General features: G+C 43.6%; 1 protein-coding gene across 1 annotated transcript in view; it reads left to right on the forward strand.

The window, feature by feature from the left end:
- atp8a2 (ATPase phospholipid transporting 8A2) overlaps window positions 1-23,906 on the forward strand; it is a 171,014-nt gene that overhangs the window by 32,035 nt on the left and 115,073 nt on the right. The window contains exons 5-15 of the mRNA XM_078403060.1: window positions 1,819-1,859; window positions 4,548-4,621; window positions 7,080-7,149; window positions 8,833-8,960; window positions 9,910-10,021; window positions 12,931-13,096; window positions 16,242-16,369; window positions 16,760-16,837; window positions 18,879-18,967; window positions 20,043-20,087; window positions 22,956-23,025. Coding sequence (XP_078259186.1) covers window positions 1,819-1,859; window positions 4,548-4,621; window positions 7,080-7,149; window positions 8,833-8,960; window positions 9,910-10,021; window positions 12,931-13,096; window positions 16,242-16,369; window positions 16,760-16,837; window positions 18,879-18,967; window positions 20,043-20,087; window positions 22,956-23,025 — 1,001 coding nt within the window. The remainder of the gene's footprint in view (window positions 1-1,818; window positions 1,860-4,547; window positions 4,622-7,079; window positions 7,150-8,832; window positions 8,961-9,909; window positions 10,022-12,930; window positions 13,097-16,241; window positions 16,370-16,759; window positions 16,838-18,878; window positions 18,968-20,042; window positions 20,088-22,955; window positions 23,026-23,906) is intronic.

Genomic DNA, 23,906 nt, shown 5'->3' on the forward strand with positions numbered 1-23,906 from the left:
CCCCACAAAGCTAGTCTGGTTGTTTGAGGAGACTGTGACAGTGGCTACACTGTGTGAAGGGAGCTCTTCCTCGACTTCAGGTGGTTTGGGGCTGGGTGATGGGAGTGACAGGGATGGCGGGTGTCCCTGACTTGCCTACTACGTTCAGTTCTACCGGCAATTGATCTGCGGATTCCTGATGGAGCTATACCGGCCAAGACATGCAAGCTATCCACATCCGTTGGGTTTGGGCAGCCAGTGATGCATCTGCAGCTGTCATTAAGCGCGACATCAACTTTCTTCGCATGAGATGATTTCTCCCAAACAGGACAAGCATACTCTGCAGCAGAGTAGCACAGCGCAAGAGCAGTTGACCGCAGTGTGGATGCATTGGTACCCCACGACGAGTTTGCCAGCTTGTGAGGAGGCTGTTCCTCGTCCTCATCCTCACTTTGCCTTTCAACTTTTCGATGTGTTGAAGGAAAGGGTTCGATCCAGAGTGACCCCAAGATAAACAGGGTAGTCACAGTATCTCAAATGAACACCATTCCATGTTAAGGACAGCTTCCTCCCAGCTTCGCGATTATGAAGGTGGAACAGGCTAACTTGGGTCTTAGCAGAGTTTGCCTTTAGTTGGTTGTCCTTGTAGTGGTTTGATTCACCCCTAAGATCACCCCTCAGCTTCCTGCACTCTAGGAATGAATGTATCAGCAAAACTTTCCTTGGAGTGCAGGAGGCTGAGGGGTGATCTTAGAGGTGTGTTAAATCACAAGGGGAAAAGACAGGATAAATGCACAGAGTCTTTCACCTAGAATAGGGGAATCAAGATTCAGGGGAGATGGGTTGAAGGTGAGAGGGGAAAGATTTAATAGGAACCTGAACAGCAACTTTTTCTACATAGAGTGTAGTGGGTATATGGAATGTGCTGCCAGAGGAGGTAGTTGAGGTAGGTATGATAATAACATTTGAAAGATATTTGGACAGATACATGGGTAGGAAAGGTTTAGAGGACATGGGCAGGTGGGATTAGTGGAGATCGGACATCTTGGTCAGCATGGACAAGTTCGACCAGGGGGTTTGTTTGACACTGATTCTAATAAACCTAGGGTACTCCAGTTGTTTCACATGTGCCCTTCTTGTTGTACTTGCATGCAGAGTCATTAAACTAACTTGATTTAAAATCAGTATATGTCGTAAGCTATTAATATCTTTTTAAATGGATAGACAATTTTGACCACTAATGATGGAAAGCAGACTGGAGACAAATAGTCTTGATAAAGTATTAGCGTCCAGCCATTCTTCTCCCTCTGATTTGACAGTGTCAACTGAAAGCACCTTTAGACTTTAGATTTTAGAGATATAGCGTGCAAACAGGCCTTTCGGCCCACTGAGTCTGCGCTGACCAGCGATCACGTACACTAGCACTATCCTACGCACTTGGCACAATTTACAATTTTACTGAAGCCAATTAACTTACAAACCTGCACATCTTTGAAATGAGCACTTGGACAAAACCCACATGATCACAGGGAGAACGTACAAACTCCATACAGGCGGCACCCATAGTCAGGATCGAACCCAGGTCTCTGGCGCTGTAAGGCAGCAGCAACTCTGCCCCACTATACGTCTCCTAATGAAGATCAATTTACAGCTTTGACAGTGAAAGAAAATATTTCTAAAGTCCTCATGTAAATCCTTTATTGCATTTCATTTTTGGAATGTAGTTTTGTTGGATCGCTGTCTTCGTTGAAATGTGAATGTTTAACTGGATCGGGCTGAAAGTATAGTTCTAGATTTTCTACAGAGGTTGCTATTACAAAGATTATTTTCTTTTTCCAGTTTTAAGCGATGGGAAATGGGAGATCATGACTTGGCGAGAGGTATGTGATTCAGCTCTGTGCAAAATATTCTTTACGTTTGTTACAGAAATTAAGTATATTTTAATCATTTTACTTTAAGCTATTTCAAAGTTGGCAATTAAATAATTTCAAAACTAATGCAGACTATTTAATGCTTTTTCTCTTATTCCCACCAATATTTAACACATGGATTTTAGTTGTTGAGGAAAAGGTGGGTCTTTTAGGTAGTGATGTGTTTGTTCATTTGTGCACTGAGCATTATAATGGATTTTTCAAAACTTTGTAATAGTTAATCTAATTGCCAGATTGACTGTTCTTTTCCACCTGTATAATCTAACTTGTTTCACTTTGTAGAAATTTTATCAGAATTTATCTGATCGCTTTCGACTTGGTGGAAAAACACTAACAAACAAGTCATAATAATGCACCATTACAAATCAGTCGTGTATCACTTGTTTTCCCACTTCGATAATCAAACTTGTTTCATATTGGAGAACGTTTTACCAGAATTTGGTCAAATGTTCATTGTAACAGTTGAACAGCATACCGCCAACATTGTATGTACATTATTATTATATGGTCATTTATTAGTAGTATTTTCATAAATATAGTTTCTATAACTAAAGATTTTTCTAAAAGACTCAACAAAAATATGATATTTAGACAGATATATGAGCGGCACGGTGACACAGCTGGTAGAGCTGCTGCCTCGCAGCATCTGAGACCTGGGTTTGATACTGACCTCTGGTGCTGTCTGTGCGGAGTTTGCACGTTCCCCCTGTGACTACGTGGTTTTCCTCCAGGTGCTCCGTTTTCCTCCCACATCCCAAAGAGGTGAGGGTTTGTGGGTTACTTGGCCCTCTCTGAATTGCCCCTAGTATTTGGTAGTGGATGAGAAAGTGGGATAACATAGAACTAGTGTGAAGGAGTGATCGATGGTCAGCGTGGACACGGTGGGCCGAAGGGACTGTTTCCATGCTGTATCTCTAAAACTTAAAATATAAATTAATCCCTCTTGGGTTATTCATTCATCCAGCATTTAACGACAGGCAGATGGCTGACAAACACATGGCCATGAGTCTTTCAACTTTTAGTGTATAGTTAATCAATGAATTATGGAATTAGTGCACAACTTTTATATATTATTATCTCTCAAACATTGAGCTGCCATAACTATCGTTGCCATGACTCGTTCAGCTTTCTGTATATAGTTAATCAATTGATTTGGGAATTATTGCAGAACTTAGTTCTTAGGTCCACCACCAATAATCCGGCAACTGATGTTCCGGCACCTCCTTTAATCCAGACAAAATGACGAGAGCGCACTTGAAATCCCACCGGAAGTCCCCCTGGATGCCGTAAAATCGGTAGTGGACCTGTACAGTCATACAACTAGGAAACAATTATTTTCGCACAACATGCCCACACTGACCAACATGTCCCATCTACACTAGTCCCACCTGCCTGCATTTGGCCTATAACCCACTAAACTTGTCCTATCCAAGTACTTATCCAAATGTTTCTTAAACATTGCAATGGTACCTGCCTCAACTACCTACTCCAGCAGCTGGTTCCATACACACAACACCCTCTGTGTGAAAAATGTACCCCTAAGGTTCCTATTAAATGTTTCCCCCCTCACCTTAAACCTATGTCCTCTGTCCTCGATTCCCCTACTCTGGGCAAAAGACTATTCATCTCATGATTTTGAACATTATCTCTCAAATATCGAGCAACTTTTTAAAAATTTTACACATGACTTTAGGTTATTGTCATTTGTACCGAGGTACAGTGAAAACCGTTTGTTGCATGCTGACCAGTCAACGGAAAAACAATACTCGATTAAAAGCGAGCCATCCACAGTGTACAGAAACATGATGGGGGAATAATGTGAATAACGTTTAGCGCAAGATAAAGCTAGTAAAGTCTGATCAAAAATGGTCCAAGGATCTCCAATGAGGTAGGTAGTAGCTCAGGACCACTCCTGCTCCTAGAAAAATATGCAAAGCCTATATTATGGGAAATGAGGAATTGGAAAAGAATAGAATTTGAAAGAGCTATTTATAACATTTTGAATGTCTAGTTTTTCCATTTAAATATTCATGGAAAAACCAGAGTGAAGAACTCTCAGAGTGAACAAAGCTTGCTGTAAATGGCAATACCATTGATATTTGTAACGTCCTCCCGGCGAGCCGCGGAGCTGGCCAGCGTAGTTGGCGGCCGTCACGGGTCGGAGTCCGCGGCTGACGGAGCCTGGGTTGGTGGAGCCCACGGCGGAGGCCGGAGCCCGTGGGCCGCGAATCAATGAAACCTGCAGCTGGGGACTGCGTCGGTGCCACGGAGCCGTCAGAAGAGGACCCGGCAATGATTGTGGACTGGTTGGATGATGGCGCTGTCCGACAGCCGAGATGGACCACGTGGAGTGAGGACACCGCTGCCGAGGGAAGGAACAATGGAGGACCTGGCATGGGGGACTGCGTGAGGGAGGGAGGAGGGGGGGGGGGGGGGCAAACAAAGGGAGACCTGGCGCGGGGGTACTTTGTAACTTTGTCAGAGCCCTTTGTGGGTGACTATTTGTATACCTTGGGTGTGCAAGCAAAGAATTTCACTGTGATTCGTCACATGTGACAATAAAGTATTCAATTCAAGTGTATTGTTTTCTGTTGCCGGCTGCTCCTTTAAGTGACAGCTTGTTCTATCTTTTTGCAGGTTACGGTGGGGGATTTTGTGATGGTCACCAATGGACAACGTCTCCCAGCTGATCTCCTCATAGTCTCCACCAGGTTATGGATTTTCTGAGGTTACTTTATAGATTGTTCTGAATGTAGGTTTCTCGAGCAACAATTAGACCCACATATAGATACAAAGTGCTGGAGTGACTCAGCGGGTCGGCCAGCATCTCTGGAGAAAAAGGATGGGTGAAGTTTCGAGTCAGAACCCTTCTTCATGGTCCAGTTTCTCCAGAGATGTTGCCTGACCCGCTAAGTTACTCCAGCAGTTAGTATAAACCAGCATCTGTAGACAGCCACAATAGTTCAGGGTAGTGTAATTGAACCTGGAGTTTTAAAAATATGGCAGTTCTGAATTTCTTCTGGTAGAGTTGCGGCCTCAGACTTGACCTCGGGTGCTGCTTTTGTGGAGTTTGCATGTTCCTCCTGTGACCGCGTGGGTTTTCTCTGGGAGCTTCGGTTTCTTCCCACGTCCCAAAGACATGCGGGTTTGTAGTTTAATTGGCTTCTGTAAATTGTCCATAGTGTGTCGAGAAAGTGGGTTAACATAGAAATAGAGTGAATAGGTGATCGATGGTCTGTGTGGAATCGATGGGCCAAAGGCTTGTTCTACGCTGTATCTCTAAGGTCTAAAGTCTAAAACAATATTTTTAGGAAAGCAAAGTTGTATCTTTAAATTAAATTAACCTTCTTAAGAAGTACGAAAATATCTTTGAATCACTTTCGAACATTTGGTAATGTCACTGGATTTGAATTTATCCAGAAGATATTGTGATTTTATTTTACTAGCTCTAATGCCCATCAGTTTGAGGTGTATCAGTGTTCGGGATGAACTTTAGGGAAATATGCGTACCTCTGTCACCCAATACTGGTGCAAAATGGTGAGTCAAAGATTTCTAGATAATAACAATTCAAATGGATTGCCCAGACTTTCAGACCTGCAAAGGGAAATATAGCAATTTAAATAAGTTGGAGACACAAGGTGATGAAGTAACTCGGTGTGTCAGGCAGCATCTCTGGAGCACATGGAGAGACAACATTTCGGGACACAACCCTTCTTCAGACTGCTCAGTCTTTCGACTTTAGAGATAGGGCCTGTTTCCGCTCTCTTTGGCTCACCGAGTCCTCACCGACCAGCGATCACCCCGTACACTAACCTACACACACCAGAGACAACTTTACAACTTAACCAGAGCCAGATAACCTTCAAACCTGTATGTCTTTTGAGTGTGGGAGGAAACCAGGACACCTGGAGAAAACCCATGCGGTCGTAGGGAAAGCGAACAAACTCCGTACAGACAGCAGCCATAGTCGGGATTGAATCCGGATGTCTTGCGCTGTGAGGCAGCAACTCTACCTGCTGCCCTTTGATTGAATATGCTTGTTAGCTGAGGACCAGCGCCATCTAATGTGCAGAGCCAAGAAAACGATTTTGTCCAGCTGAGACAGCAACTTCCTCCCATTCATCAAAACACAAAGTGCTGGAGGAACTCCGCAGGTCAGTCAGCATCTGTGGAGGGAATGGGCGGGTGACGTTTCGGGTCAGATCCTACATCGGACAGCGTGGACTTCAGACACCACCCCCCCCCCCCCCCCCCCCCCATGCTACCTTCTTCCCTCTAGCTTCACAATCCGCAACTCCTTAAACCAATCTCGCACCTTCTGCTCGTATACCTGGCTTTTGTTCCAACCTTCTGCCTATCAAAAAAAAAACTCCCCATTGTCCACCTTTTACCTACCATGCATTGTCCTGCCTCTCCCCTTTTTCAGCTTTCTTCCCCCCTTTCAATCAGTCTGAAGAAGGGCCCCAACCCGAATCGTCACCCATCCATGTTCTCCAGAAATGCTGCCTGACTCCCTGAGTTACTCCAGCACTTTGTGTCCTATTGAGGTTAAAATAGTATTAGATTTAAGGAACCTTTTAGAGTCTTTAGAGAGATAAAGCGTGGAAATGGGTCCTTTGGCCCACCTGGTCCACGCGACCAGCGATCACCCCGTACACTAGCACTATCACCAATATACAATTTTACCGAAACCAATCAATCTACAAACTTGTGCGTCTTTGGAGTGTGGGTGGAAACCGGAACAGCCGAAGAAAACCCACACGGTCACGGGGAGAATGTACAAACACCGTACAGACAGCATCCAGTAGTCAGGATCGAACCTGGGTCTCTGGTGCTGTGTGTGGCTTACAGTGAGGTGTAGCACTCTCTGCAGCGCTCTCTGTCACTCTCTCACTCTGAAGAAGGGTCGTGACCCGAAACGTCACCTGAGATGTTGTGTGGCCCGCTGAGTTTTATGCCTATTTTAGATTAAAGGAAAATGGTTGTTAATGTTTCCAAGAGCAGTAGTGAATCTGAGTATTAGGGGAATTATAGCAGCCATCATGGACTAGTTAAACTGTAATCTTCCTAATATTCTGTGTTTTCATGCAAGGGGTCTAAAGAATATTTTCAGCATTTTTGCTGGATGTCATTTAGCTAATTGCTGTCTCGTTCTTTCTATTTCCCAGTGAGCCACAGGCAATGTGTTACATTGAAACATCCAATCTGGATGGAGAAACAAATCTCAAAATCAGACAGGTAAAAGGAGTTCGATTGTAGAACCAATTTTCTGAAATGTTTCAGCGCATTTATATAACGGGCGTAGAGTTTTTGATTTGCAATCTCAACTACAGGTCCACCACTGATTTTCCAACACCCTTGGATCCAGAGCCTTTCTGAATTATCTATTTTGCCGGACCAACCGAGGTCATGGCCACCACGAGGAGCCAAACGATCCGCCTCGGCCACCGAGGGTCTGTGATACCGGTCCGCAAAGTCGGCTATGGGAATGGATCTGCCGGCTCCGGCCAGGCTGGAGTTCCAGAGCCCTGGCCTCAGGAGGCAAATTCGACCTGCCGATTGAAGATCTGGCTGTAGCAGTCCTGATGAGGTTGAGATCGGCTGAGTTACCTAGCACCACATTTTTGGGGTGGACTTCTTGGTGGGTGGGGGGGTGAGGGGGGATTTCAAGTGCGCTCTTGTAGTTTTGTCTGGATTAAAGGAGGTGCCAGACCACCAGTTGCCAGAAAATCGGTGGACCTGTACAATGAAGGTTTGTTTTTGCAATGCAAGAATGGAAATGGAATCGAGTTCGTCTTCTCTATAATACGTTGCATAGAATAATATGTAAAATTTCAAAATTAATCCCAACCTTGTAGAATCAGTCTGAAGAAGAGTCCCGACCAAATCGTCATCTATCCATGTTCTCCTGAGATGCTGCCTGACCTGCTGAATTACTCTAGCACTTTGTAGTCTTTTGACATGTGGAAATTCGATTAAATAAAAATGTGCTAGAAATACTCAGAAAATCGGGTCGCATCTGTGGAGAGAGAAATTAAAGTTTTTTGAGCCAATAACCTGAAATTAGAATGAGTATGTTAAAAATCTATCATGTTTTAAATTCAGAGAAGGAAAGGTGCTTGGGGTTGGAGGTTTGAGAGAATAAGGTCATATCTGTGATAGTGTGGAGACCTTTTGAGATACAGCGCAGAAACAAGCCTTTCGGCCCACCAAGTCAGTGTCAACCAGCGATCTCCCCATGTACTAGCACTATCCTACACACTGGAGACAGTTTACAATTTTTACCAAAGCCAATTGGAGTGTGGGAGGAAACTGGAGCACTCGGAGAAATCCCACATGGTCTCAGGGAGAACGTAGAAACTGTACAGACAGCACCCATAGTCAGGATCAAACCCAGGTCTCTTGCGCTGTAAGCCAGCAACTCTATCGCTGCGCCAATGTGCTGCCCAACACGTCTAATGCAGCTGGGGACTTAACTCCAGTAATTAATTCTAACATAATACAATTAATTATAGTTGCTGAATTATAAGTTGGCCTTTTGAGTTTGAGTTTGGTTTATTATCATGTGTACGAGGTACATTGAAAAGCGTACCTCGCATGCATGCTAACCAGTCAGTGAAAAGACTATACATGATTACAATTGAGCCATCCACAGTACAGAGACATGATAAAGAGAATATCATGAGTAATATTTAGTGCAGAGTAGAGATTTAAAAGAGTGGAGCGATCGTAATGCGTGATTGCAGATCCACTTCTGTGACTAGCACACAGAGAGTTGCTTGGGTTGGCCGCCATTTTGGATCAAGAAAGTGCCTTTTCTCTGTCTCGTTTGAGTGATTAAGGCTGTGATAAATATTTGTTGGGCTTGTGGATTTTTGTTTTAATGGTATTGTCTAAATCCTAATTATCCTTTCCTGTTAGGGTTTGCCATTGACAGCAAATATGCAATCCACTGCAGATTTAATGAAGATCACTGGGAATTTGGAATGTGATGTACCGAATCGACACCTGTATGACTTTACTGGCAATCTCCGGATTGGTGACTATCGGTATTGTAATATTTTTTTAAATCTTTCTTTTAATCCATATTCTTCATGAAGCACTATTGATCCCATTGTGGAAGGTCAGCTGGAGGATGGTTGAAAGGATTAGGTTGGCGTTACTTTAGACTTGGCCACAAGGATTTCTACATCAACTCAATTGATATTGTTACCGCATGTTCCCCAATAAGTGGACCGCTCTATTGAAACATTTCGTTTATTGTGTACCGAGGTACAGTGAAAAACGTTTGTTGTGCGCTAACCAGTCAAGAAAGACTGTACATGATTACAATCGAGCCATCCACCATGTACAGATGCATGATAAAGGGAATAATGTTTAGTGCAAGGTAAAGTCTAGTAAAGTATGATTAAAGATACAGATTTCCTTTAGTTTGGAGACGCAGCGTTGAAGTAGGCTCTTCGGCAGACAGAGTCCATGCCGACCAGCGATTTCCCCGTACACCAGCACTATCCTACACACTGTATACTATTTACAATTTTTATCAAAGTCAAATTAACGTACAAACCTGCACATCTTTGGACTGATGGAGGAAATCCGAGCACCCAGAGAAAACCCATGCATTCACAGGGAGAAGGTACATAATCCATACATACAGCATCTGTAGTCAGGATCGAATCCGGGTCTCTGGTGCTGTAAGGTAGCAAATCTACCGCTGTTTCACCGTGCTGTATGTCAAGGGTCACGACTCAAAACGTCACCCATCAATGTTCCCCAGAGATGCTGCCTGACTCGCTGCTTTACTCCAGCATTCTGTGTCATTTTATGTATTATCCAGCATCTGCAGAAGGGTCTCGACCCAAAATGTCACCCATTCCTTCTCTCCAGAGATGCTGCCTATCCCGCTGAGTTACTCCAGCTTTTTGTGTCTATCTTCAGTTCTTTGTTCCTCCAGTTTAAATGTGAAGTTATAATGATGTTAATGTTGTGTTCCTGCAGCCCTGATCCTGTTGGGCCTGACCAGATGTTACTTCGAGGTGCACAACTGCGGAACACTCAATGGATCGTTGGACTCGTGGTGTACACTGGGCATGACACGAAACTGGTGCAGGTTGCTACCCAATGTTCTTGACTTTAGTGATTGCCCAATTGCATTGTTTGGTTTAGTTTACAGATACAGCACAGAAACAAGCCCTTCGGCCCACCAAGTCCGTGCCGACCAGCGATCCCCATACACTAACACTACCCCACACACACTAGGGACAATTTACAATTTTACCTAAGCCAATTAGCCTACAAAACCTGTACTTTGGAGTGTGAGAGGAAAGCCACGCAGGTCTCGAGGTGAACGTACAAATTCTGTACAGACAGCATCCGTAGTCAGGATTGAACCTGGGTCTCTGCCGCTGTCAGGCAACAACTGTACCGTTGCGCTACCATGTTGTCCTTATCCATATCTGTCAATGGAAATTATTGTTTATTGGTCATAATATCCAAGACTATAAAGACATGGGAATGGAATTAGGCCATTTGACCCATTGAGTCATGCCTGATCTATTTTTCCCCCCTCAACCCCATTCTTATGCCTTCTTCCTGTAACCTTTGACACCCTCAGTAATCAAGAACCTATCTGCTTTAAAAATACCCAATTTCTCCACCTTGGGTTGCCAACTATCCCGTGTTAGCCGGGCCATCCCGTATTTTGGGCTAAATTCATTTGTCCCGTATGGGACTGCCCTTGTCCCGTATTAGGCCCGGGGGGGGGGGCTGTGGGCCCAGACGCCGCCTATGTGTGACAGTCGGTATCATTTCTTGCAGCAACTAAACCTAAAACCCTTAACACGACTAACGCAGCACAAAAGAAAATTCAGTACAGAGAGCGAATCTTAAAAATGTGAACTCGCACCCAGAGCAGAATGAAGCATTCGGGATATAATGCTACATATTTTAAACCGTTATCAAATTGTTTCACAGATGCATTCAACTTTGCACATTCCAGAGGGAGTAACATTAAATAAGTGCTTCCAAGTCACACAGCGGGTTACAATCCACTTAAATTGCTTAAACCTGCAGGAATTCATCCAATCCACAAAAAACAGTCAGAAACTGACACTAATCACAGGTTCCCCATTGACAGTCTGGTTTAATTCCTTGTGATAGCTGGTAAACCGAGCCAGACTCTGCTGTCTTGGAGGGCATGTTTGGTTGGTTGGGTGGGTGGGTGGGATGTCGCCAGGTTTTTTGATTCCTTTCCCCTCCCTAGAACTTACAGACTAAGGCAACGTCCTTGGTAAACCTGCACACAATGCCGGTGGAGTTTGTGGTTGAAGCGGGCGAGCATGGCTCGCATGAGAGGGAGGCCCCGGCCATCAGGGGGGCGAGCTGCCCCAATGGGAATATGGTGCGCAGTTGGTGTTATTAACACTGAGAGCTGCCCTAGATGTCTCCAGTGCCATTATATATATGGAGCAGGCGCTGGCCACACTCGCTCACACTGCAATCACCACCCAATGCAAGGGGGTGATGTATTTCCTGCCCATACTCTGCAGAGTTCCCACTTGTACTTTAGAAACCACCTTCCGACCTTTACACAAGGAGTCACAATGTTCGACCGTCCGACTTAAAGTGATTTGGGAATGACAACCGGTGCCAACTCGAAACATTAACTCTGTTTTTCTTTCTGACCCCCTGACCTTTTCCCTGTGGCATTTCTGTTAAATTTTACACCGAGTTAACCCAAACCTGCACATTTAAACCCGGGATTTATTACTACATTTTGTAGTATGTCGACCTCACTGATTATTATTACATAAGCCTTTATTTCTGGGAGCCCCAAACGGAGGTTGCATAGCAACCTGCCTCCCGGCCTGGGTGGCCGCCGTTGGTGGAGCAGGAGCATGTGGCCGCTGGCTGAGTGAGGTCACGTGGGGCGCAGGGCGGTGACTGCACCTTGTCCCGTATTTGGGAGTGAGATAGTTGGCACCCCTACCTCCACCGCCGTCCGTGGCAATGAATTCCACAGATTCACCACCCTCCGGCTAAATAATCCCTCCTCATCTCCTTTCTAAAGGTACGTCCCTTTATTCTGTCTGCGCCCTCTTGTCCAAGACTCTCTCACTACTGGAAACATCCTCTCCACATCCACTCTGTTAAGCCTTTATTCGGTAGGTTTCAATTAAATCTCCCTCCCATTCTTCTAAACTCCAGTGAGTACATGCCCAGAGATGTCTAAAACGCTCCTCATGTGTTAATCCAATCATCCCCGGGATAGACAATAGACAATAGACAATAGGTGCAGGAGTAGGCCATTCAGCCCTTCGAGCCAGCACCGCCATTCAATGCGATCATGGCTGATCACTCTCAATCAGTACCCCGTTCCTGCCTTCTCCCCATACCCCCTCACTCCGCTATCCTTAAGAGCTCTATCCAGCTCTCTCTTGAAAGCATCCAACGAACTGGCCTCCACTGCCTTCTGAGGCAGAGATCATTCTCGTAAACCTCCTCTGGAACCTCTTTAATGCCAGTGCGTCTTTCCTCAGATATATGGCCCTTGTTCATGTATGTTGTAGAAAACACACTTATGACTATGTACAATAACAGTATATACTACCGCTATTTAGGTGAATTGGCTTTGGAAAATTGCCCCAGTGTGTAGGATGCAAAACTGGGATTATAAAGAACTAGTGTGAATGGGTGATCAATGGTCGGCGGATACTTGGCCAGCCGAAGGGCCTGTTTCCATGCTGTATCTCTAAACTAAACTAAACTTTTAAGTTTTAGAGCCACAGAGGAAAAGGGCCACGTCAGCCCAGCTCATTACCGGACTCAAACTGGAATAAATCTGGTCTCTTGGACTCGCTCATTCGATGTTACATGGTTTGGGATTAAATAACACTTCTACAAAAATATAACAACAAAATTATTTTTTTGAAGTGTTATTTGTGGATACTGAATTTCAAAGTGTATGTTAGAGTTTGATAATGGATAAATGATTATTGTTTGTCATTTCTTAATATGCAGAATTCAACGAAGGCCCCACTGAAGAGATCCAATGTTGAAAAGGTTACAAACATGCAGATTCTCATTCTCTTCTGCATTCTCGTGGTGATGGCCGTCGTGAGTGCCGTGGGCACTGAGATTTGGAACAATCAACACAACATGACCGATTGGTACCTAACCGCAGGTAGTTATTCCCATTATCCTTTAGCTGTGCACTGTGGAATATTTGAAATCATGTCGAGTCTTTCTGCTGTCTGGTTAGCTCACAACTAAAAGCTTTTCACTGTACCTTGGTATATGTGACAATAATAAACTAAGCAAAGGCATTAAGGATTATTAATTATCAAAATTCTCATCTTAACTTTTAAATGTCGTTAAGTTTTCTTTCACAGAGTTGTGGGTGCCTTAAACGCACTGCCAGGGATGGTGGTGGAGGCAGATTCGATAGGGGCATTTAAGAGGAGTTTAGAAAGGCACATGGATATGCAGGGAATGGAGGGATGTGGATCAAGTGCAGGCAGAGGAGATTAGTTTAACCTGGCATCATGTTCGGCACAGACATTGTGGGTTGAAAGGTCTGTTCTCTGCTGTTCCATGTTCTACGTTTGTTTGAAAACTCATGATCATTCACCTTTTGAAGCCCACGGTAATCTTTCATTACGAAAAAACACATTTTCCTTACACAAGCCCTCTGGGGATTCAACTGTGAAGAAAATCCTTCCTAGCTCCAGATTTCTGTTGCTTGGTCGCAAATATATTTCAATTATTCTTTATGAAGCAACATTATTCTCAAATGGTTTCTGATATTTAGCAAATCCAAAAGTATACTGGATATTCAAGATTCAAGATATCTTTATTTGTCATCCAAAAAACAAGTTTTTTGGACGAAATTTAGCCACCCACAGTCCAATAATAAAAGCAATAAAACAGGCAAATTACACAACCCCTACCAACACACAAAAAAAAGAAACATCCATCACAGTGAGTCTCCTCCAGTCCCCTCCTCACTGTGATGGAAGGCCATAATGTCTTTTCCCTTCCCCTGCCGTCTTCTCCCGCGGTCAGGCTGGTGTCGTTGCCACGTTCCAGGCCGCGCCAGACGGTGGAAGGTCCACAGCGGGCTGACCCAAGCCCCGCGATCCGGTGCGGGCGAACACACTGTCGCTGCCGCTGTTGCTGCACGTCGGGGCGATCGTGGCAAAATAATGAATACGTTAGACCCAGACACAAAATGGATTCCAATATATGGAAAATCCAAAAGGATGCTGGATAACAAAGTAATTAAACCATAGACCCATGCACAGATTCTCTCACCCAGGGTAGGCGAATCATAAACCGGAGGTTTAAGGCGGGATTGGCAAGATTTTGTAGAAACCTGAGGGCCAACATTTTCACAGAGGGTGGTGGGTATATGAAATGAGCTGTCCCCCTCGACCCCCCTTATCTTTACCCCCCTCCGGTGTATATGGAATGAGCTGTCCCCCTCGACCCCCTTATCTTTACCCTCCTCCGGTGTATATGGAATGAGCTGCCAGAGGAGGTCGTTGAGGTAGGTACTATATAACAGCATTTAAAAGACACTTGGAGAAGTACATGGATAGGAAAGGTTTATAGGGATACTAGACCAAGTGGACCTGTTGGGCCCAAACCTGCATTGGTGCAGGACCCTCTCCCCCTTCCCCACTCCTCCCTCTCCTCCTGCACCCTCCCTCCCTTCTCCCCCCTCCCTCCCTCCTCCCCCCCCCCCCACTCCGTCCCCCTCGACCCCCCTTATCTTTACCCCCCTCCGGTGAATAACTTTAAAAATATAACACCGATTTCAATGAAACGTCTTCCATTAGCACTAAAGGGACGACGGTGAGTAAGGTGGGCCTAAAATTGTCACCCTATCATGTACCGTTTTGGCTGTAGTTCAGGAACAAACAAACAAACAAGAGTTTTAGTATATAGACGAGCGAAACACAGTGAAAATGGGAAAATGGAAACACAACTTCAGATTCAGGGCCAGTTTCTTCCCAGCTGTTATCAGGCAACTAACTGAACCATCATATCACCAACTAGAGCGGTCCTGACCCACCATCTGCCTCATTGGAGACCCTCGCACTATCTTTAATTGGAACTTACTGGACTTTATCTTGCAGGACTTTTTTTTAAACAGTGGGTAGTGTGGGCCTAAGTGCTGCCGGGTGTGGTGATTGAGGCATTTAAGAGATTTTTGGATAACCACGCGCATGTGCTGGCAGTGGAGGGATGCGGGTTATGGTACAGGTAGATAGGAGTTGCTCTTGGCATCATGTTCGACACAGACATTGTGGGCTGAAGGGCCTGTTGCTTTACTGTACTTGTACAGGTTCTATCACCTTTGACATTCAAAGTCCTTAGTAATATTGAATTTAACAGTGTCAATGTTCTCATGATTGTTCAACTAATATTTAAAGAAGCCTAAAATGATCGCCTTACTATGAATGTGAACCTTTGTTGCCCACTGTCACTCCATCAGACGTGAGCACTGGTAGCTTTGGAATTACTTATCAGATGACACTAGAAAGTTGTTGTTTCTTCAAGACAAAACACAGAAATTTAGTAGAAGTTACTCAGAATAGTTGTGCAACATTTTCAATAGTTAAGCAATGTAATTTATTTATTATTAAATTTAACTAAAACACAGATCATAAGAGGGCAGCACGGTGGCACAGCAGTGGAGTTGATAACTCACACCGCAGAGACCCGGCTTCGATCCTGACTACGGGTGCTGTCAGTGCAGAATTTGTACGTTCTCCCTGTAACCGCGTGGGTTTTCTCCAGATGCTCCAGTTTCCTCCCACATCCCAAAGATGTGCAGGTTTGTAGGTTAATTGGCGTCTAAATTGCCCCTAGTGTGTAGGGAATGGATGTGAAAGTGGGATAACACAGAACTGCGGAGTTTCTATGTTCTCCCTGTGACTGCGTGGGTTTTCTCTGGGTGCTCCGGTTTCCTCCCTCATTCCAAGGACCTGCAGGTTTCTAGGTTAATTGGCTTCTGTAAGTTGTCCCTCGTGTGTGGGAGGTGAAACTGGGATAACATGGAACTAGTGTGAACAGGTGATCGATGGTTGGCATGGACTCGGTGGGCTGAAGTGCCCATTTCCTCGCTGTGTCTCAAAAACTAAAAAATATAATTTATTTAATTAGATTCCTTCACGCAAGAAGGAATAATTTAAATTTGCAACTCTATCCCTAGATGTGAATTTAATCAGGAAACCATGTTGGTAGGTGATGCAGGTAGCTAGTTCCGGTCGGCAGTGGCAGGTATTGTACAGTTAATTGTATTTTTTCTTTTTTCCTAGACGCAGGCAAGTCCGCACCTAATTTTGGCTTCAACCTTCTCACCTTCATCATTCTTTACAACAACCTCATTCCGATCAGTTTGCTGGTGACCTTGGAAGTTGTCAAATTTACACAAGCCCTCTTCATTAACTGGGTTTGTAATTGTTCCATTAATAATACATTGAAATTTGTGTTGCTAGCTCCCCTTAGCGATTCTGTGAGATTTAATGAATGAATGAATGATACTTTTTTGTTGCATTAGGTACCCTGCAGTGAAATGCTTTGTTTCGCACACAACTTAGCACACAAGAGTCGCGCCACGTGCCTGGCGCCGACAAAGTTACAATCTGGAATGTTTCTTGCTGTATATTTGGATCAGTTAACATTTGCTATATTTGATGTGCATTTAAGTGAAATTCAGTTTTGAACATAAATTCAAAATGTTATTTTTAACCATTCATTGCTGGAATTACTGTTAAACACGATAGCCATGCGTCAAGAGCTCTGGATTTGAGTTAGCTTTTCACTTTCTTTCAAATTGCAGGATTTAGATATGTACCGCTCAATCACAGACACACCGGCAATGGCAAGAACTTCCAACCTGAATGAAGAGTTAGGCCAGGTAGGAAATTTCAACAGAATCTGTGAAAGCAAAGTTTTTTTTTAAAAGACACAAAGTTTTGGAGTAACTCAGCGGGTCAGGAAGCATCTCTAGAGAACATGGAAAGGTGACATGTCAGTCTGAAGAAGGGTTCCCCAAACTGAAATGTCACCTATCCTCGTTCTCCAGAGATGCAGCCTGCCCTCTTGCAGTCACTCCAGCACTTGGTGGATTTTTTTTGTTGTAACTCAGCATCTGCATTTCCTTGTTTCGACAGAATCTATATTTATCAGAATGATTATCACTAAATTTCAAAAACTGCTTTCCAGAAATGTCAAGTCATTTACGTCTTATTTTTATGATAAAATTTGGTTTTCATTTACCATAGATTTTTAAAGGTTAAAAATCTATAGTAATTTTTTAAAGATTAAAATGCAGTTTAACTTCTTGGGCACTAATGCTTCCAAGTGCAGTTCTTTACAATAAACATTTTATATAAGTAATTTTAGAATTGTTTTCTCAAACAAAACAATGCTTTTTTTTTACTGAAGCCAAGCCACTGTCTTCAGCCTATATTGTGAGTAGGAATATACAAGACCTTTGAGGTGAGGGAGTTAATAGGAACCTGAAGGGTAACTTTTTTACACAAAGGGTGATGGGTGTATTTTCTTTTATTCAACCATTCCTTGCTGGGCAAAAATCTCGTTGGGGTCTATCTCAACCCCCACATGTCAGTGGCCAACAAACTGCTTCCTAAATTCCCATGTGGATTCCATTAATTTGAAAACATAATGAAAATTAAGTTTTTGTTAAAGTGCTGGAGTAACTCAGGGTGGCACAGTTGCGCAGCGGTGGAGTTGCTGCCGTGCACAGCAGAGATCCAGGTTCAATCCTGGCCACAGGTGCTGTCTGTACAGAGTTTTTATGTTATATCCGTGACTGTGGGTTTTCTCCGGGTGCTCTGGTTTCCTCCCACACTCCAAGGACTTGCAGGTTTGTAGGTTAATGGGCTTCTGTAAAATACCCTAGTGAGTAGGAAGGAACATAGTGTATGGGGGTGATCGCTGGTCGGTGCAGACTCAGCAGGCCAAAGGGCTTGTTTCCATGCTGTAACTCTAAACTAAACTCAGTGGGTCAGGCAGCATCTCTGCACAGAGACAGGCAATGTTTTGGTTTGGGGCCCTTCTTCAAACTGATTGTGATGGGATGGAGGAGAAATCTGGAGGAGAGAAGAGGGCAAGACAAAGCCTGGCAAGTGATAGGTGGATCCGGGTGAAGGGAGTTTTTGAATGTCCAAATGGTTGGACAAAGGCCAGAAATGAAAAGACAAAGCGTGTGAGATAAGGAATGTTGGAGCAAAATGGAAACGCCATGTTGGTGTTTGAAGTAACAGTCAATTTTTTTAAACTAGTTCAGACCAGGAGACCATTCAAAGCCGATCTCCTGAGCGTGACTTTGTTACGGTTTTTATATTCTCACATGACTAGATTACACAGAAACTTGATTCACAGTAAACCTACGTCTTAAGTACAAATGAAGGTTACAAAAAGACTTAATTAGGTAACAAACCAATTAGAATGATTATCCACAAGTCTTAGTTCATGGTAGATCCATTTTTCTGGTACAATGATGGGTGCACGCTATACGTAATCAACGATGTTCTTGAAACTTGGGTGTCGTCGCTGTTGCACTCCATGTCTCTACTTTTAAGCTTTTTCTGTGGTTCCCTGTCACCACATTTGCACAATCCACATCCCTCTTCACTAGTTATTAGCCCTCGCTATTCTTTCCCCAACAAAAAGGAGGTCTCGACCCGAAACGTCACTCATTCCTTCTCTCCAGCGATGCTGCCTGTCCCGCTGAGTTACTCTAGGATTTTGTGTCTTTCTGATCATATTGTTCTGGTTATCACATGTAAACCACCAGTGACAATTGTAGTTTCGTCTAAAAGGCAAGAGGCACGTAACATTGGAATTTGCCCGCTGTCTTTTCCTGCAAGGAAAGATGAAATAATCACGTTTTATGTTTTTTTAAATTTATTGTTTTTTATTTTATCTTCCAGGTAAAATACTTATTTTCAGATAAAACCGGCACCTTAACTTGCAACGTCATGGAATTTAAAAAATGCACCATTGCTGGCATCTCGTACGGGTAAGCACAGAAATGGGCTGTGGCGATAATTGCTCATTTTTATACTTTGATTTATTGTGAATTATCTATGAATCGGGAAGATATTTCCCATTCATAAAAGAAGAAAATTGAATGATGAAATATACCAATCTGGTTCATTAATTTTCCACGGAGCACCAAAAATGCGGAATGGAAACACATTTGCTTTTTTATCCTGTTATATTTGGTCCATGCTTTCCTCATTTGCTGCCTGTCACTTTCAATATTGCTTGTTATCAGATCATGGACCAGTACAGCACAGCCCTTCGGCCCACAATGTTTGTGCCGTACATATCCAGGGCTTTCACGATCCGCGACGGTGATAGAGAATTGTCCTTCCTGCCCCTTCTCAGCCCACGACACAACTAAATTCAAACTACCAAAATATTTCTGTGTCTGAAAGTGCGTTTTATAATGAATTGTTTGGAGAAAGAGGAAAACTTTGTAATGGCATTAGTAAATAATGAGGATGTATTCTGATATTACAGCAGAGACTGATGATATTCAGCGTCTGCATTGTGAACTATTTCCATCCCTGTAATATTCAAGTAGAATCTTCTTTAACAGAAAAAAACATTTGGGAAATTTGGGGAAATTTGACATTTTTATTCCAAATTTTTTTTTTTCAAGCCTGGACAGTGTAATTTTCTTTTCCACTAAATTGTTTGTGAACCAGAAGTTACCTAACATGCTTGATCACTTAGAGTCATAATCATACAGCATGGGAACAGGCCCTTCAGCCCAACTTCCCCATGCCGACCAATGTGCCCCATCCTAACTGGTCGCAACTGCTTGCGTATCGCCCATATCCCTCTAAACCTATGTTCCTGTCCAAGAGTTTTTTAAACGTTGTGATGGTACCTGCCAGAACTACCTCCTCTGGCAGCACTTTCCCTACACCCACCACCCTCAGTAAGAAAAAGTTACCCCTCACCTTCCTTTTAAATCTTGGCCCTCTCACCTTAAACCAATGGCCCTATGAAAGTGTTATAGCTATTTAATTCTTATGGTTCTGGAGTTTGGGTATTATATTTACAATGAAATTTTCTTTACTCAGACATATTACGGATTCTGATACTGAACGGTCTTCTGATGATTTGGGGTAGGGGAATTTTTTTAATTTCATTTGCTGTTGTATTATATACTGCAAATTTAATGTCGTTTATAAGCACGTAAACAGGCCCTTCGGCCCACCGAGTCTGTGCCAACCAGCTATCTCTGCACACTATGCTGTCCCACACACACTAGGGACATTTTACAATTATACCAAGCCAGTTAATCTACAAACCTGTACATCTTTGGAGTGTGGGAGGAACCGGAGATCCCGGAGAAAACCCACGCAGCTCACTGGGAGAACGTACAAACTTCGTACAGACGGCACCTGTAGTCAGGATCAAACCCAGGTCTTTGGCGCTGTAAGCCAGCAACTCTACCGCTGCGCCACCATGCCGCCATTGGAATTCCATTAGAAATGTGCACATTTTGTTAATTCTAAAGTGTAGACTTGTGTTTGTGCCACTCGACATAGTAGAACTGCTGAAACATGGAACTGCAGATGCTGGTTTACAAGTGACAGATTGCTGGAGTAACTCAGTGGGTCAGGCAGCAACTCAAGAGAACATGGATAGGTGATGTTTTGGGTCGGGACCCTTCTTAAGATTGATTTTTTTAAGGTTGGGACTCTTCAAATTTAATCTGAAGGTCTGGCACCTCCTTTAATCCAGCCAAAGTTACGAGAGGAGAAATCCCCCACTCCCCCCTCCCCTGGAAGTCCCCCTAAAAATGTGGTGCCATGGCAGGGTGAGGCGGCCGATCGGGACTTCCGTGGCTGATCAGTGGATTGCATCTGCCCCCTGCGGTCAGGCCTCTGGAGGTTTGGCACAGCCGGAGCCAGCAGATCCATTCCCAAAACTTGCCCCTTACTTCTTTAACTTTTTCCCATCTCGCCTTAAAGCTATACCCTCAGGTCCTTCAAGAGTCAGGTCTACAGTGTTTAATTGTCATATGTACTGACAACAGAACACTGAAGAAGGGTCTTGACCCGAAACGTCGCCCATTCCTTCTCTCCCGAGATGCTGCCTGACCCGCTGAGTTACTCCAGCATTTTGTGTCTACCTTCGAGTTAAACCAGCATCTGCAGTTTTTTTTCCTACTGAAATTGTTCAGCTGTTATCAAGCAACTAAACTATCCTACCAACAACTGGAGAGCAATCCTGAGCTGTTACCTACCTCATTGGAGATCCTTCGACTATCTTTGGACTTTATTGAACTTTATCTTGAACTAAACGATATTCACATTCTTCCCTTTATCGTGTCTGTACACTGTGGATGGCTCGATTGTAATCATGTATTGTTGTCTCACTGACTGGTTAGCATGCAACAAAAGCTTTTCACTGTACCTCGCCACATGTGGCAATAAACTAACAATAAATTCTTACTTGCAGCAGCAAAACAGGCCTGTAAACACAATCTTCATAAATACCACATAATAAACAAATACAATTCAATAAACTAATAACCCCAATACTATTGCAAAAATACAGCCCACCCACCCCATAACACACTGGTCAACCTGAGGGGCACCTTCAGCTACCCACTGGTTCCATCAAGATGCTGGACAGAACGCCACAGAAGATCCTTCTTCCCTGTGGCTATCAAACTTTACAACTCCTCCCCCTTCTGTCGTGGGTCTGACAGACTGACTCCCCCCCCCAATCTTTGCACATCCCCCAAGCCTTCCACTCGTCACTTTAATTTCATGTTTCATGTATTTTGTGTTTTTATGACTTGGTAGATCAATGTCCCTCCTGGGATAAATAAAGTTATATCGTAATGTCAGTCCCAAAGCTCTTCATGTGACCAAGACAGTCCATAGTTTATGGTGGAGGTTAGTGTTGTGTAGTGTTCAAAATCCTGATGGTTGTTGGGCAGAAGCTATTCTTGAACCTGGTGGTCATGGTTTTCAAACTTCTACACCTTCTTCCTGATGGTAGGAGTGACATTCTGCCCTGAGGGAACAGGTTTCAACTGATTATCCTACCTCATAAGTAAGAAGTCAAGTAAGAAAGAAGATCAGAAGAGGATAGGTTGGGTGAGTGGGCAGATGCATGGCAGATGCAGTATAATGTGGATAAATGTGAGGTTATCCACTTTCGTGGCAAGAACAAAAAGGCAAATTATTATCTGAATGGTGCCAGATTAGGAAAAGGGGAAGTGCAACGAGACCTGGGTGTCTTTGTACATCAGTCACTAAAAGTAAGCATGCAGGTACAGCAGGCAGTGAAAAAAGCTAATGGCATGTTGGCCTTCATGACGAGAGGAGTTGAGTTTTGGAGCAAAGAGGTCCTTCTACAGTTGTACAGGGCCCTTGGTGAGACCACACCTGGTGTATTGTGTGCAGTTTTGGTCTCCTGATTTGAGGAAGGACATTCTTGCTCTTGAGGGGAGTGTAGCATAGGTTAACCAGGTTAATTCCCAGGATGGAGGGACTGACATATGATGAAAGAATGGAACGACTGGGCTTGTATTCACTGGAATTTAGAAGGATGAGAGGGGATCTTATAGAAACATATAAAATTATTAAGGGATTTGATAAGCTAGATGCAGAAAACATGTCCCTGATGTTGGGGTAGTCCAGATCCAGGTGCCAGCCACAGTTTAAGAATAAGGGATAGGTCATTTAGAACTGAGATGAGGGAAAACTTTTTCACCTAGAGAATTGCGAATTTGTGGAATTCTTTGCCTCAGAAGGCAGTGGAGGCCGATTCAAAAGAGAGTTAGATAGGGCTCTCAGGGCTAGCGGAATCAAGGGATATGGGAAGAAGGCAGGAACGGGGTATTGATTGTGGATGATCAGCCATGATCACATTGAATGCAGTGTTGGCTCGAATAGCCGAATGGCCTACTCCTGCACCTATTTTCTATGTCAAGAAAAAAAAAAAAGATTACTTATTCTGCTTTCAATTGATAGACATGTCATTTCTACAAAGGAGTCTGATGGTTTTGATGATCCAACATTATTAGATAACATCAATGGACACGTGAGTCTTTATTGCTGTGTTCTAAGGTGTACTTGTGGTGGGTTTTTTAAAACAAAAAAACTAGAGTTTATGCAATGACTTAATCTGACTGAAAAAAATTCTGAAGTGATTTGTGTCGAATGAATGAATTCAAATTGCATTAAAGGTTTTAACATCAGCATCCAATATATTATTATGTCTGGGGGCGAGGAGGAGGGGTGGTTAAGAGCTTGAGGTATCGAAGTGTGAAAACACACATGTCCAGATTTAGGTTTCTTCCCATCTGTTGTCGAGCAACTGAACCATCCAATCAAAAACCAGAGAGCGGTCCTGAGCTGCCATCTACCTCATTGCACACCCTCGGACTATCTTTGATCGGACTTTACTGGAATTTATCTTGACCAAATGTAATTCACATTATTCCCTCCATCACACATCTACACACTGTGGATGGCTAGATTGTAATCCTATATAGTCTTTCCTCTGACTGGCTAGCACACAACTAAAGCTTTTCACAGTACCTCAGTACACTTGACAATGAGCTGAACTCAAACTCGGACGAAACAATGGTTGAGGGGTCCATCCACAAATTGAAAAAAGACGGATCCAATGTTAAAGAAAACTTTAAAACACACCACTGGGACCGGACAAAGCAATCAAGCCTATTCTTTACTTAAGAGCGTCAAGTACAATGTCTGCCTTAAAAATACCCAATGACTTGGCCTCCACAGACTTCTGTTGCAATAAATCCCACAGCTTCACCACCCTCTGACTAAAGAAATTCCTCCTCATCTCCTTTCTAAAGGTACATCCTTTTATTCTGAGGCTGAGCCCTCTGGTCCTAGACTCTCCCACTAGTGGAAACATCTTCTCCACATCCACTTTATCCAGGCCTTTCACTA

This window comes from Rhinoraja longicauda, chromosome 7 (genome assembly GCF_053455715.1).
Source record: "Rhinoraja longicauda isolate Sanriku21f chromosome 7, sRhiLon1.1, whole genome shotgun sequence".
Lineage (NCBI taxonomy): Eukaryota > Metazoa > Chordata > Chondrichthyes > Rajiformes > Arhynchobatidae > Rhinoraja > Rhinoraja longicauda.